Raw genomic sequence first — 16477 nt, forward strand, 5'->3', positions numbered from 1 at the left:
TTAATTTTAAGGTTAATATTAATAGCCCCCTTAAGCACTGTTTTTCTCTGATTGTCTACAGAACAAACCTCTGTTATACAGTGACTTGTCTAATTACCCTAACTTTAACCGAACATTAACAGAAGGGCTAATAATTCTGACTTCATGTGTAAAATGTCCACATATAATTCAAAGTATTGCGAAATAAAGCTTATATATAAAGGGAGAGGGGGAGAGAGACACACTCACCAGCCACTTTATAAGGTACACCTCACTACTACAGGGTTGGACCCCTTTTGCCTTCAGAACTGATTCAACAAGCTACTGGAAATATTCCTCAGAGATTTTGCTCCATATTGACATGATAGCATCCCGCAGTTGCTGCAGATTTGCCGGCTGCACATCCATGATGCCAATCTCCCGTTCCACCACATCCCAAAGGTGCTCTATTGGATTGAGCTCTGGTGACTGTGGAGGCCATTTGAGTACAGTGAACTCATTGTCATGTTCAAGAAACCAGTCTGAGATTATGACAATCAACTTTTGCAAAAGCTGACAATAATCTAGACAGGGTAAAGTCTAGATCGGATACACGGCCACCCTGAAGTGCGATATGCACATCAATTATAGTAGCATTTTTTATGACACTGTATAACGATAATGAATATGTTTACAGTACTGTGATGGTTGGTTTTAGGGTTGGGTTGGTGGTACCCTACTGAAAAAACAGCTTAAACCAGCCTAGGCTGGTTGGCTGATTTTAGCTGGTCGACCAACCTGGTTTTAGAGGGGTTTTGGCCATTTCCAGCCTGGTCAGGCTGGAAAATGACCAGCTAAAACCAGCTTGACCAGTCTAGACAGGCTGGGAGCCCAGCCAAAATCAGCTATGTCCAGCTTAAACCAGGCTGGTCAAGCTGGATTTAGCTAGTCATTTTCCAGCCTGACCAGCTGGAAATGGCTGGAAACTAGCCTGGAAATGGCCAAAACCCCTCTAAAACCAGGCTGGTCGACCAGCTAAAACCACCCAACCAGCCTAGGCTAGTTTAAGCTGGACTTTTCAGCAGGGTAGGCTTTAAAAACACAATTTATTGTGTGATTTAATAGATAACATAAATAATACTCGGTACAACTACTGTTTTTACGGTTTGGCAGATTCTGCAGGGCGCACATAATGATGACGTAATAACGTTTGATTTTCTGATAGAGTTGTTGTCCATGGGTCATCATAAATTATGTTTGTCTCAGGACAACTAGCACTTGGCAAAATCAGAACGAGTGTGGGGTAGGCCTTAATAAAATACAATAAATTCAAATGTAATAGATAAGATAAATAGTTCTCGCTAACTAGCCGCAACCATATTCAATCTAGCAACAACCATTCAGACACAACTGCTGCTCGTCTACATTGATTACGAGGACTATTTATACACGTCAGTCTCATTCACACATTGTTGAGTCTTGTTTCATTACTTAGCATTTGTCCTGGTTTGTTTTCATGCGTTTCTGAGTCTTCCCTTGTTCCTCATTTTGATCCTTTGCTGCCTATTTTGACCTCTCACCTGTATTTTGACCACGTTTACTGGATTACCCTTGTGCTACTGATTTACTCCTGTATTTAACCATTGCCTGCGCGGCCTTGTCTTTAATAAAGTGCATTTGGATCCACATTTGTTCTCAGCGTCCATTTCGTAAGAGTAAGAGAGTGCTGAAATACGATGAAGGGAAGAGGCATGTCGAGAAGGCCCTCCTCTTTAAAAAAAAAATACAGAAAAGAGTGTTTTGTTCAAGTCAGATCACTTCCAGTCAGAAACAAGGGGCCTGCGAAGGCAGAAAGAAAAAAAAGGACTGTTCTTAATTATGAGGACCCATACTTGGAATTTGGGCTATGCATCCAAGTGCGCACACACACACACACACACGTCTGGAGCAGTTGGGACTTTGGTGGTGTTACTCGAGGAAAGAGAGTGCCTGGAACTTCTCACACCTAAAATCCCTGCCGGTGCCAGGACTCCAACTCTCTAACCATCAGGCCACGGCTGCCAATAGATAGATTTTAATAGATTAACATCTGCTACATGCACTGCATAAAGTGCTTTTCTAACCTAGATTTGTGTCTTGTTTCTAGTCCAAATATCTCAAAATTCTTAAATCGAGAAACATTTTCTAGACAAGTAAAAATATTGTCAAAAAAACAAAACAAAGAAAGGTAATGACTAGAGAATCTGGGTATAGACAGAACGAGAGCACATCAAACTCTATAACCAAGTGAAGACAAGAGGGTAGAATAAATAGGCTAGTCTAACAAGACACAGCTGAACACAAATCAACCCCAAACAGAAACACTGGGGAAAATGGCGACGTCATGCGGAGATAAAGATATAAAACAATAGCTCAGAACATGACAAGATTAGCTCCAGATCTGGCTTCAGTACTGACTATTCTAATGTATATTTTCCTATAGAAGATATTAATTTACACGAGGGATCTGTGAGGGGTGAACTCATATGTGCTGAGCGCTGTAAGTTTAGAAGCACTTTAGTGTGGGTGAACTGAACACAATGGCATTGTCACTGGCAATGACATTTGACAGTGAAATAACACCATATGCATGTACGTCCATCTTGCGAATGTACTATCTTCTGCCATTTTCATCTATTTGCTGCTTTTCCGCTGCGAGTTAGGGCTTAACATTACTGTGAACTGGGCCAATTGCCTCGGACCTCGAGTTCAGAGGCTTGAAATCCTTTTACCTTCAGAGTAAACTGTTCCAATTGCCAGAGGGAGATTAATGACAACACGCGCATATATTCACTAACCACAAACAGGAAACAGAACTTACTTGCGGTGTTATTTGTTAATGTCTTACGGGCAAAATTTATTGTAACGCACGCGTTACTGAACATGTACCGAATAAAATATTACTGAAAGTGTATTAGTAATGCCTTACACTACTGCGTAACAGGAAAATGTAATACGTTACTGTTATACATTACTTTTGTAACGCATTACTCCCAACACTGCCTAGCACACGGAAACAGCATACATACTTTCAGTCCAAAACATTTGGTCAAACTTCTAATTTCCTGCTCTCTCTCTCTCAAACCAGAAGATTTAGAACTTACCAGAAAGTCAGGGGTGATACCAGTGGTGTCCCTCTCTGGGTCCGGCGGTCGGCTCCTCATCCCAAATCTAGTAAGGGTAAGGTTGTGATTTTCTTCCAGGTTTTTATGATGTATAGGATTTAGAGCAGTGATTCTCAAAGTGTGGTATATGTGCCGCTGGAGGCTTCTTCTAGTGCAGGTATGGCCAAATTTGCGCTGATGTACCTGCAGAGTTTTGCGCCAACACTAATCAAACACACCTGAATTAACTAATTAGTGTCTTCAAGATCACTAGAAAGCAACAGGAATGTGTGTTTGATTAGGGTTGGAGCAAATCTATGCAGGACACCGGCCCTCCAGTATCAAGTTTGACCATCCCTCTTCTAGAAACACTTTTAACTCCTTCAATCACACCGGTGTGATCAGAATGTTCAGTTGCATCACGTGGTCAGGTGCTAAACACAAGTCTGCTTTCCTGCGATGACTCGAGTCAGAGAAAGGCGCAGGCTTTGCTTTTTATAAAACACAAATCATCAGCATTTACAAACAAACTTTTATTTTGAAATACACATAGGTCATAGCAAAACAAAGATACAGATGTAGAGCATATAAAATACACAGTGATATCTATGTAGACGACTAGAATATTAATTTTACACATAATCTGATGATGTAACATCAGATACACAATGTTTAGGTAACTCGTATCGTCACAGCATCAAAGCAGCAGAACCGTCACGCTGCCCAGTTTTTCATGTTGATTCACAGTGATTTGCCTGCGGCGTACGCTGGGGGAGCTTCTGCAGGAGGATGCTGAATGTGCTGTTGGGGGATTTCTTGAGGACATTGAATGTCTTGTTGGGGGACTTCTTGAGGACATTGAATGTGCTGTTGAGGGATTTCTGCAGGAGGGTGTTGAATTAAAGGGTTGTTGACCACAGAAATCTGCAGGATAAAATGCACATGGTCAGCTTAAGTTATTGGTTGTCGTTCAACAATTATTGCCCCATTACCCAGTTCCTCACACATTTACAGTACATTAAAAGTTCTTCACAAAATTTAAATCATGCATGAAATCCAGATTCACAATGTTTATTTTACTAGTGTGGGGCGCTCAGTGGTGCAGTGGGTAGCTGGTTCGAGCCTCGGCTGGGTGTTTGCATGTTCTCCCGTGTTCGAGTGGGTTTACTCTGGGTGTATGGAGTCAATCTAGGGCCACATATACTTGCGAATTAAAAATCTTTTGCAAACAAAAAAATAAGTATTGAACAATAAATAAAACAAATCCAAACCTCTAAAAATTGCAAAGGGAAAATTTTGTTTTGAGAAATAAAAATGAAATTTGCAACCAAAAACAGAACTGAATTGGGTAAGCTAAATTGTCTGTGGTGTATGAGTGTGAATGAGAGTGTATGGGTGTTTCACAGTGATGCCTTCCAGCTAGAAGGGCATCCACTGTGTAAAACATATGCTGGATAAGTTGGTGGTTCATTCCGCTGTGGCTACCCCTGATTTGGAACTAAGCCGAAACGAAAATGAATGAATTTTGCTAGCGCACATTGTTGGTCTTGAAGTGAACAATTCTGTCATGAAACTCTATGCCTGTACAGGCTGACAGGTCACCTAATTGGCTCCTATGTCATTAACTACATGGCGCAGGAGGTTGCTGATGTCGCCTCAACAGCCAATGAGCTTGCTCCTCAACTTTTTAAATGTTGCAGCGTGTTTTTCAGATGCTTGCCCTGCCATAACAATCAAAACCGCAGCAGCAGCAGCAGCAGCAGCGTAACAGATTTATGCCACCAAGACCAAACACATCAACATTACCATACATATTTATTATCGTACTAAATCTCTCCGAGAGTTGTCATGAGAGAAAATAGATAAAGAAAACTGTTGCCTTTGTAATCTTTAATCAAAATGGTGAAATGATTAAATAAGTCATCATATTTAAATAAAAGTCTGCAGCAACTTCTGGTTCACATGGACTTTAAGGGTAAAGAATTAAAGACAAACATTGTGTTTATTTGTTCTTGTGAAACCTCAGAACCTCAAGCTTTAAAAGTAGCTTTATCCTTTACTCCTATATTTATCGGATTTGTTCAGCTGATGTATTTCTCACCTGAGGATAATAGCAGCAGCTGACTTTACAGGCAAACGCAGATAGGCAGATGGAGATGATTAGCTGAAGGATGGCGAACACCAGCAACACACCTCTGATTCCAGAGAAGAGACTCTGAGAGAACATTCAACATGAGCATACAGGATAACAACAATGGAAAGTCAAGAATCTGTAGTACTTTAGCTACAGCATACTGATAAACAAAACAACGTTTAAAAGTAATGCTTAAAGGTGCCAGAGAATAAAATCTGTATATAGCTATACTTGTTTTCAGTTCGTGGAAATGTCACACCTTGAGCCTCAAATGCCCGTATCCTCATTGTCAAGTAAATCATGTGTGTGAAATCAGGACAATCTGAGCAAAACACCGACTCTTAGAATCCACATGAGATCATTAATATACATGCCGCATTTCCCAACATCTCTTAGTGAGATTACAACAGTTATTGTTGAATTAAGTTTCACACAGCTTATTATATTTCCTATAATGTCAAGATTTTATTCTTATAAAGCCGTCTCTAATAAAGTCTTTAGTTAGTTTAATGTGTAGTTGTGAAGTTTAGTATAATTGTTTGTAATGAGGTAACAAACACATGTAAACTGCTTAATATAAGCGTTTAATGCATGGTGTCATATCACTCAGCTCTTACAGTTATATGTCTGTGAAAGGACACCAATAAACTTGAGAAACTTGTAACGAATATGGTCGATCAGACACATAATCAGTTAGCTTTTATTCAACAAATGCGTCAGCCGACACAGCACCAACTTCTGCCCAGGAAAAGACTGAATGGTCAATTGTAATCTGATTCCAAGGTATTTACGACACAAAGAAATGTGCTCACAGCACTGGTCAAAACTTCTATAAGCTCCTTGCTTATGTTTTAATGCAAACTTTTATTCTCTGTTTATGTGTATTCAGGTGTTTTGCAATGTTTCGCTCGCTCCTGTATTAATATTATGGTTTTAATACTTCTGCAATCAATGTTTAACTCTACCGCAGCCAAACAAGCTCATAGACAGTTCATGTTTGGTGTCCTTTTGAAGCTAATTTGGTGTACTGAACGATGGTTTACATTTTATGTTAATACGAGTGCAACATATTAACATTTTAAGAAACTTGAACATTTCTGCCTCAGTTTACATCAAAATACCTATGCAAATCCCTACACTTTTGAACAAAGGAGATAAAATGTCTCAGGGAAGTTAATTTCTGATTGGTCAACTTGGCCCTGGAGGGTGGATACAAACCATCCTTTTAAAAGCTTGTGCCTAAGGCCACTGCCCTATGACCTAAAGGAACAGACTCCAGAGGTGGGGGATCTAACTTAAGACAAAGAGAGACAGAAAGATCTAACGTCAGACCCTCAGAGACCTAAGACTAGAGGCCCAAAAAGACCCAAAGACCTAATCAGAGAAACCTCCAAGAAAGCAGAAACCCCAGAAACCTCAGGCCAGAGAAAGGCTTGAAACCAGAGGATTCCAGGGAGCAGGCGGAGACCCAGACGAAATGAGTTGATCACACAGCTCAGACATTCCCATCCCTGATACCTTCTTTTCTTTTCCATCGAGTCTTGTTAAGTTTAGTGCGTTGCAAACCAGTAGTCATCATGACGACTCGCACTGTTGCCGCTTTAAATCGTGAAACGACCGACTCCACCCCACTCCAAGCCTCGAGAGGACAAAGAACAACCAGCCAACCACAAGCTCAGCAGAGGGAGCTTCTTTACATCGCAAGGGAACGCAAGTAACACTTCCATCTGAACTGGTGTAAACTAAATGCAACCTTAAAGAGACAATAGAAGGGTTAACTTGATTATTTTTGGTTAGCTTGGTTTGGTCTTACAAAATTCGAGGTTTTCCACCATTACATTCTCTCAACCTCTTACTTGTCTGTGCATATTTATAACTCTAATGTCTTAAACTTTGATCTTGCTACTCTGCTTAAAGATAAATGGGTTTTTATTTTGATAGCAATAGCCGTAATTAAAGTAAACGATCCCTGGACGATTCGTTTGTTCGGATTTAAAGAGTCGATTCTTTTGAAACCCTGTTCAAATGAATCATCTTCTTCCCTTTGAGCTTATTCGCTACAGTATTAATGGTGAAGAACGCACGGGAAGTTTAACCTTGAGCTAATTCGCTACATAATATGGTGGAGAATATACGAGCAGTTGAATTTAGACTATAATTCGCTACAAACTCATCTGTTTACATGGAGCTTGATATTAATTGCTGCCTGTGTTTTCATTACCCCACAAAATACTCTAAACACATCTGTGTTGTTTATCTTTGTCGATTATATTTCATCCACAAGCCATTATGACCATATAGCTCTTCTCCACTTCAGTTAAAACAATTGACTTTTGACAAGGAATCTACTCTACATATTTTTTTGTTCAAATATAAAGTGTGATCATTTTGCACATGCATGTCTGAGTACATTACATTGTGTGAACGTCAGAGACGTGCGCTGAGAGCAGAGCTCATTAATGTTCAGGTAAATCAGACTTTTCCATTCAAGGGCCAATATCTTTGGCTCTAAATGGACCTATAACATATTTATGGAGAAATTTTGCACCTACCTATGCCACATATATATGTGGATATCAGTGAACAGTTTAAACTTAACACATCAACGCATTCTATCGCACCTTTAATGTCAATATTTGTATCCGGTGTAAATGAACAGTAATATTTTTAAAGCACTTGTGAAGTTCTGGACAGCATTGGACAGATCCCTACTGAAAAAAACAGCTTAAACTAGCCTAGGCTGGTTGGCTGGTTTAGCTGGTTGACCAGCCTGGTTTTAGAGGGGTTTTGGCCATTTCCAGCCTAGTCTTAGCTGAAAATGACCAGCTAAAACCAGCTTGACCAGCCTAGCCAGGCTGGGAGCCCAGCCAAAATGAGCTATGTCCAGCTTAAACCAGCCTGAAACCAGCCTGGAAATGGCAAAAACCCCTCTAAAACCAGGCTGGTCAACCAGCTAAAACCAGCCAACCAGCCTAGGCTGGTTTAAGATGGATTTTTCAGCAGGGATGAGTGCAGATTACGCTTGTTTTTCACAAGTGCACCGGTCACACTGTGATCTTACTGTAACTATAAAATAATAATCAAAAGTTGATGACATACCATATAACTATCACAAATATCATAGTCTTCGCAGTAACCGTAGATGGATTGTAAAGCCAAATCCACTGAAAGCACAATAATGAAAATGCCCGCAGCTATAGCGCTGAAAATGTTCATCCCGAGGGAAGCTCTCACCTACAGTAGAGGCACAAAAATAGAAAGGTATTGTAACATGTTGTGTCAACACACTGTGATAAAACAGATGGAAGGTTAAATGGAACGAGATAAAAATTAATTGACAAATAAATCAAATATAGAGTCTAAGCACCAAGGTCTTATTGTATGATTAATTAAATGCAAAGTCCCTCTGTAGAGCGTTTTCAGTCTTGCATGCAAATGTGTCGAGATTTGACAAACACTGTTTACTTCAGCTCACGCATCAGGTTTATGATATGCCACAACACCACACAGGAGATGCGTCTGGATTTACAACACGTCAATTCATCAACTCCTACTAAATTACATGAATGTTAGTATCTGTTTAACTGAGAGAAGAATAGTGCAAACTAGTAACCTAAACAGTGTGTGTCTGTTGTAAATAACACACTGTGTAAGAGCAGCTGTAGCCTAATGTGGTTAAAGAGTTGGAGTTTATCTAAAGTTCACAGGTTTGAGTGTCGGGTTTGATTTAAGGTGGGTGAGTGATTAACCAGTACTCTCTTCCACCCTCACTCCCAAGCTAAAGTGAGTCTCTTGAGCATGGGATCCCCACTGCTCCCTGAGCCACAGTAGATCTCCAGGAACAGGGTTGCCTCGGGTGTGTGTTTATGGGTCACTTCGGATAAAAGCATCTGCTAAATGGTTAAAAAAAAACAAAAAACGAGCAGATCCTTTTGTCTCCTTGATTTAAATTTCAGTGAACCAACAGTCTAGTATGAGAGAACATGAAAAAGGAGTCAAAAATTCATGGGTTAAAATTAAAATGGCATGTTTGGGTTCTTTCTTAAGAGTTTCAAATCTTTTAATGCTGCAATTTCTGCTTCCAGTGCACTATTAGAGCACAAAAAAGAATATTTATGCACATCTTTACAGACCAAATCACTATAAGTGCCCAGTGCTTAGACCCATAAAAAGAACAAGTGTCATGTACATACCAGACATAAACCAGATGGTGAATTGATTTTGCTTTCAGCGGCAATGGAGAGCGAGCCTGCAGTAATGCACTGAGAGCAGAGCAAAAAATAAAGCTTATGTTGGAATATATACAGATATATACATGGTACTCAACCAGAATGAGCATTTTACTGCCATGTGAAGCACTCATACAACCGCTACATACAGTTGCATTCTTCTTAGTTTTTCCCCATCGGTGTAAGTTGCGTGGGAATCATTGATGCTCATGTGGACTTAGCTTGAACTGTCTGTCGATCTATCTGAAGTTGACCAAACCGAACGGTGAGCACAGTTTTATTTATCAATCTTCTAATCGTAATTCATAGTGTTCAGGCTTTTACAAACCAGTCAGGTTTGGCCAGTAAAAGCTCTTCCCTTTTGTTGTCCCAGACTCTGGGATTGCCCCATTAGAGGAAGAGGGTATCTGAATTGTCAATGACTCGAACACTGGCTTTTCCTTGTCTTGAGGTTTATTGATAAATCAGGCTCCAGCACCTAAGTCAATAGAGGCTTCTGGGAAACTGGGAATAGAGCAAACTCTCTTCTGTGCAAATAATCTCTTTCCTTAGGATGGAGCTAAATTCTGCCACCATGAATATATGTCTTACCAACAAGGGTTGGTGCTGGTTTGTTTGAACTCATCCAGGGGAAAAAAGCATTTCCACTGAAATTATAACTTCATATCAGAATGCAGAAGTATAAATGCACAGCTTTGGGGTTCACCCGACTCAGAAGCATTAATCAGGCTTTAAGCATGAGCACCACAGGCGAGACGTCAGTTTGGTTTGGATGCTATCATCCAGGAACATCAGTTCACTCTTTGACTCTCGGCGAAAGTGGTCACACTTTTTTCCTCTCTCTCCCATAGCTCTCCTGGCTGGCTCCTCTCGTCTTATTCTATCTCTGAGCCTCTCCTTGCCCTGCTCTCCAAACAAATAAGGAATTATGGATTTGATCAACTGGTCTCTGAACGCAATTGACGCCGTCTTTTTGATGAGAAGTCTGGGTTCGGGGGAACCCAACTGTCCTGTGGGGACGTTTGCAGCTGGATACATGATGGATGGGTGGGAGAGGAGGTGCGTCATGTGCCTAGCCGCTCTGTCCCTGGAGGATATTGAAGATATCTATCTATTCGGCACTTTGATAACAGAGTTTCTGCTGATTGGCTTAGGTGGGGCCCTGGGGTATCGACGATTGACAAAAGCAGTCAGTGCGGCTCAAAACCCCAACAAGCTGGCTGGCTGGATTGAAACGGTGGTGAGCAGGGTTGTTAGCACTCAGATTGTGGTTATAGACCAAAAATTGGAAAACATCGTGGTGAAACTAAAGGTGCCTGGAGACCAATAACAGACATTAAATATCTGTGAAATTGGCAGATATTGACCCAAATTTGAAAACCTTTTCTTCTCTTTCAGCTATCCCGGGACAAACAACTTTCCCTGGAGAACAAGATAACGAGATGCTCTGAATCCTGCTCCCTGTTTCAAGGACACCTGTTGAGACTCTACAGGCTTACACACACGTGCACAGCTACAGATAGACAATCACTACCTACCCCCGCATCCCATGCCTTCGTGTGCATTCACCCACAGATGTGGGTAGGCAGGTCTGTGACCAGCGCCCCCTGGTTGCAGGACCATATGTCTGCCGCCTTCATTGGGCTATATCAACATCCCCTGTTGCAATGTTACGTCTGTGTTGATGTCCTTGTCCCCTTGATGTCACACTGCCCTACTTCAAGAACAATCAGAGAGGGGCTTTTTTCTCCTCCCTCTTCCCTAATGTATCTTATCTCCTTTTTCTAAAAGGCTTCATCATCATCATCATCTTTTCAAACTTCAGCCCCTGATTGGTCCTTGCTTTTCTACAGGCAAGAGTGACTTTAAAGCAGGATCCTACCCAGCTAACATGCTTGTGCAGGGCCCATGCTGGCTTTTTGTGGGCACAGGGGCCTACAGCCAGTCCAAATCTAAACAGGCCCATTGTGAGCTGGCCCAGGTATGACACACAGCTGCGGGCTCTGTCTGACTATTCCACACTAGCAAACAGCCCACATTATTCCAATGAAGGCCACATTTGGGCTTGCCCAATCGGGCCCAGAGAAGGCAGCCAACACAAGCCTTTGAGAGTTTGTTCAACAGCAAAACGTTGGCCCTCACTAGGCCCACACTGGCCCTGGATGAGCAGACCCTATTTTAACCTGAGAACTCCCTCATCCTCTATAGACAGTGATAATCCAAGAACACTTTTGTAAGAACTGCTTTGCTCACCAATGTCTTCAATATCAGATCAGGGAGTCTTTGTGAGTTGCAGTGCTGCCGCTAATGGCAATACTTGATACTTCCCAAAATAAACATTCACGCTGAGCATCATGTGATGTACGCTAATTGTATGTGCATTTAGTGGCAGTAAATGTGATAGCAAGTGTATTCTGGTTGATTACCCACTGTAAGCTTGTGTTATCCATGACAAAATGTTAAACTGTATGATTGTTTCTTACAATGAGAGATCCCCAGTAAGGAACGCCACTGGAGACAAACATGAAACGTCCATGAACTGTAGACACGGTTCCCAACAGGAGAGTCCACATACCAATCATTATCTGGACAATCTGTGAGGATTAAGACAGAAGAGTGTAAGAAGGACAAGAGAGTCTTTCGTGAAGCAGAATAACATGTATAGTATATCATTTTGACAGCTCTTCGTACGATCTTATTCCTGCACTATAAAGATATCCCAAAAACTTACAAGTGTGTGATTCTCATTGTATGATTTTACATACAGATTTGTGGATGTTACGACGTAAAACAGAGATGTGTCAAACTCAGATCCTGGAGGGCCGCAGCTCTGCAGAGTGTAGTTCCAATTGAGTCCTTCAGTCTTGTTTGAAACCTGCAGGTAAGTGTGTTGAAGCAGGGTTGGAACTAAACTGTGCAGGGCTGAGCCCTCCAGGAACTGAGTTTGACACTCCTGATCTAGACTATACACTGTGTATGCTGTCTTAATGCGTGTTATACTGACATTAAAATTCATTAACTGTGTTTAACAGAAATATCTCACCCCAAGCGCTTTTGGTTGGCTTTTCAGAAAGCCCTGAATTTCTTGAAGAGGTGAAACTCCTGCAACATGCTGGATGTGAACAGGCACAGAAGAACTGGTCGCAGTCACAGTCGGTGCTGTTTGTGTCAGTTGTTGAAGCTGGATGACAATCGTTGGAGGATTCATGGCTCCGACAGTCGACATTTCAGTTTTAGTGTGTAAAAGTAACCTGTACAAAATCACAACAAAGGTAAACAAATCTAAAGGAGACCCTTATAAATAATATGGACATTCTACATTTGAGACTTTTTATATTTTATGTATATAAATTATGTAATATTTTTGAAGACATTCATACATAGAGTTCTGCTGTAGTGGTTATAGACACTGGTAAACTCCTTTGTGACTCCTTTGTGACAGAATGTGTCTTTACATGTGAAAACATAAGCAGCAGCACTCAGGAATTTACTTTTTTTCAGTGTGGAGCATGAAGGTATCTGGACAAGGGTTTCACATAATAGCATAACGGTCAATCCTTCTGTTTTTCCTGGTATTCTCCCGTATTTTGAAAGTTCTATCCTGCTATGATCCCATAAAGGTATTTTCTCGTACTTTCACTCTTTCTCTGAATGGGTGGCAAATAAAGTCCAGCCTCCCTATACGCAACCCATACCGCCGAACCACCAGGGGCCGCCCCTTGCTCTTAAATGTGAGTCAGTTCTGTGCTTTCGCTTTGTTTAAGCACGAAAACACTTTGAAATAAACATAAAATGGCGTGATTCCCTCCCTTTTCATTACAAGTGTTGACTCCCCTTGATATGCAATCCTCAAAACAGTCACATAGCGGTGCGTGACTGTCAGCTGATGTGCTCCATGGTGATAAATAGACGCTGTTTCCCAAACTGATTCTGGACACGCAATTTGAAGCGGAGCAAGCGGGTTTTGGGTGCACGTTTAAACAGACATATACGCATAATTAATAATATTAATATCTAAAGATGCTGATCTTGGTGGGGGGTTTTTCAAACGCAAGTAATTTCGTCCTAAATGAGCATAAATAGTCAGGAAAGCAATCGAATGCTTTCATTATAACGTTAGATGTGTGCATTTTTAAAGTGACGCCTGTTATTTAATTTATCAAACGAAAAAAAATCTTAATAAATCATTCATCCGTTGCTCTTTAATCAGAATGTGTATGTTATACAGTGATACGGCTAATGAGATTTGATAGCTTGATTCTATTTCATTATAATAGCTATTCATTTTAATAAGCTGAACTGTTTGCTAATGTATTTGCTGCTAATGTATACCATTTAATTTTTTATTTTGTAAATAATAATAATAAAACATATTACTGACCATTTAACTGTTTATTTACAACGAAACAGCTTCAAATGTGCATATTTAGTAATGTGGGGATTTTTTAAAGGGGGTCAGTGGAATCGCTTATTATGGTGGGCATATCCCTTATTGTCACATCCCAATGTTGACAGGTATGCATTATAGCAACATACACATTAATATAGCATGGTTCAATAACACTATAGCATTTACTATAGTATTTTTTTTTCAGATGTGTTTTAATTGGGTTGGAATACCCAAATAAAAAAAGCACAACAAAGGGGTGTCGTGCTTTCAGAAAGTGTGGGAATCACTATCACATAGAGGTTGAGAGGCATTCAGATTCTATGATCTGCATAATTTTAAATATAAACACTTGCTAGGTCATGGTTTTATTTTCCCCCTTTTATTTCTGCTTTTGAGTTGCATTATGGGATAGTAATCTGTCTTTCAGTAACGTTTAAACCTTGAAACGTTGTAAAAAGGGAGTATTTTGAACATTTTTAATAGTTTCAAGTCAAATATTGTCTGTGCTGGTGTTGTATATTACCAGCCTGATCTCACGAGAAAACGTAAGTATTTTACGTTTTGACAGTTTAGTGGCTGATTCGTACGAATTCGTACAAGTTCAGTCGTACAAAATTGAATGATTTTAAAAAGGAGGCGTGGCACCTAACCCCACCTCTAAACCCAACCGTCATTGGCGGATGAGCAAATCGTACTAAATTGTACGAATTAGATCGTACGAATTCATACGAATTAGCCACTAAATCAAAAAGTTACGAATTTCCATGAGATTGTGTTGATATTACATTACACGGACACATGTGTGTTTAACCTAACAAACACAGCTCAAGTACATTTAAAAAGCCATTAAAGCTCTGCTTGCTGCCAACTAACGGAAATGCATTCATTATTATTGCAATTTTAAATGCAGACATAATAAGTATATAATGTATATTGTCTTACCAGAAGCAGAATCCCGTCTTCAGCTGTGCTTTGTGTCTTCACTCTGTAGCTCCTCTGATATACCGTTACACCAGAGCAGTGTTTCCAGTGTAACTGTTTTCCAGAGAGCAACAGGAAGCAGGAGGAGCTGGTGTAATCATGCTGCATTCCACAGCTGGACAGTTTCATGGGTTAACAGAGCAAACGGTGAAACACCAGAAAAGAGAAGCATTCCCACATGGAAATCTGATATGTGCAAATGACATAATTACACTGGATTTAACGTACAGTTGAGGGAGAAATCAGTAGCCCTCCTGTGCAATATTCATGCTTTTTCAGATGCTTCTTCAATTTGCATTCATATTAAATTGATATTTAACAGATTAAGAACATATTCAGCAGTTCCTTCTAAAAAGTATGCAACGCAGTAAAATAGAAGAAGTATGCCTGGTCAGTATATGTCATCCAAAAGAAAAAGATGTTAGTTGTTAGTCTAAACACTTTGCTAATAAAACATAAGGACACAAAAGTAATGCAAATAAATTCCTTTTTTCCACAACGACACAACCTTCCCTGCTGAAAAAAAACTGCTTAAACCAGCCTAAGATGGTTGGCTGGTTTTAGCTGGTTTATCAGCCTGATTTCAGAGGGGTTTTGGCCATTTTTAAGCTGGTTTCCAGCCATTTCCAGCCTGGTCTTGCTGGTGACCAGCTAAAACCAATGACCAGCTAAAACCAACTAAAACCAGCTTGACCAGCCTGGTTTAAGCTGGCCATAGCTGGTTTTGGCTGGGCTCCCATCCTGGTTAGGCTGGTCAAGCTGGTTTTAACTGGTCATCTCCCAGCTTGACCAGGCTGGAAATGGCTGAAAACCAGCCTGGAAATGTATGAAACCTCTCTAAAACCAGGCTGGTCAACCAGCTAAAACCAGCCTCGCCTGGTTTGAGCTGTTTTTTTCAGCTGGGTTGTCTTTAATAAACTGCATTTGGATCTGCAAGTCTGTTTTCAGCGTCCACTTTGTAACAGTAAGAGAGTGCTGAAATACGATGAGGGGATGAGGCATGTCGAGAAGGTCCAAAAAAAAAGAAGAAGGTCGCAGCAAGAAGGTTGCTGGTTCGAGCCTCGGCTGGGCCAGTTGGCGTTTCTGTGTGGAGTTTGCATGTTCTCCTTGCGTTTGCGTGGATTTCCTCCGGGTGCTCCAGTTTCCCCCACAGTCCAAACACATGCGGTACAGGTGAATTGAGTAAGCTAAATTGTCCATAGTGTATGTGTGTGTGTATGTGTTTCCCAGTGATGGGATGCGGCTAGAAGGCATCCGCTACGTAAAACAAATGCTGGATAAGTTGGTGGTTAAATCCGCTGTGGCGACCCCAAATTAATAAAGGGACTAAAAAGAAAATGAATGAATGAAACGAATGTTTTGTTTAAATCAGATTTCTTCCGGTCAGAAATAAAAGGCCGGTCAAGGCAGGAAGGAAAAAAAAATTGTGGCCAAGTTTGATGACCCATACTTGGAATTTGGGCTCTGCATACAAGTGCACACACACACACACAGAGACACGGAGCAGTTGGGAGATTGGTGGTGTTATATAGAGGGTTAAAGAGAGTGCTGGTAATTTATTCACACACCTACAATCCCTGCCAGTGCTGGGACTCCAACTCTCTAACCATCAGGCCTCGGCTGCTAATGGATAGATAATAAT

General features: G+C 40.7%; 1 protein-coding gene across 2 annotated transcripts; it reads right to left on the reverse strand.

The window, feature by feature from the left end:
• Positions 1-3615: 3615 nt before the first annotated feature.
• LOC130221988 (membrane-spanning 4-domains subfamily A member 8-like) lies at positions 3616-16115 on the reverse strand. 2 transcript variants are annotated; one of them, XM_056454586.1, is made up of 7 exons: positions 14797-16105; positions 12508-12715; positions 11948-12058; positions 9429-9497; positions 8335-8469; positions 5203-5316; positions 3616-4025 (listed from the first exon to the last, which is right to left on the reverse strand). In XM_056454586.1, exons 2-7 carry the CDS (start codon positions 12688-12690, stop codon positions 3843-3845), a joined length of 795 nt encoding a protein of 264 aa, XP_056310561.1. In that variant the 5' UTR covers positions 12691-12715; positions 14797-16105; the 3' UTR covers positions 3616-3842. The 2 variants fall into 2 exon arrangements, with proteins under 2 accessions (XP_056310561.1, XP_056310563.1); XM_056454588.1 differs by lacking the exon at positions 5203-5316 and having other exon boundaries at positions 14797-16115.
• Positions 16116-16477: the final 362 nt, after the last annotated feature.

The sequence above is a fragment of the Danio aesculapii genome, chromosome 4 (genome assembly GCF_903798145.1).
Source record: "Danio aesculapii chromosome 4, fDanAes4.1, whole genome shotgun sequence".
NCBI lineage: Eukaryota > Metazoa > Chordata > Actinopteri > Cypriniformes > Danionidae > Danio > Danio aesculapii.

Excerpts from the sequence above, each read along its gene's own strand:
- LOC130221988 (XM_056454586.1), bottom strand. The coding sequence starts at position 12,690 with ATGTCGACTGTCGGAGCCATGAATCCTCCAACGATTGTCATCCAGCTT. Across the intron at positions 9,498-11,947 it reads CTTACTGGGGATCTCTCATT|TGCATTACTGCAGGCTCGCT; the intron begins GTAAGAAACAAT and ends CTCTGCTCTCAG. Across the intron at positions 4,026-5,202 it reads GCTGCTGCTATTATCCTCAG|ATTTCTGTGGTCAACAACCC; the intron begins GTGAGAAATACA and ends TTTATCCTGCAG.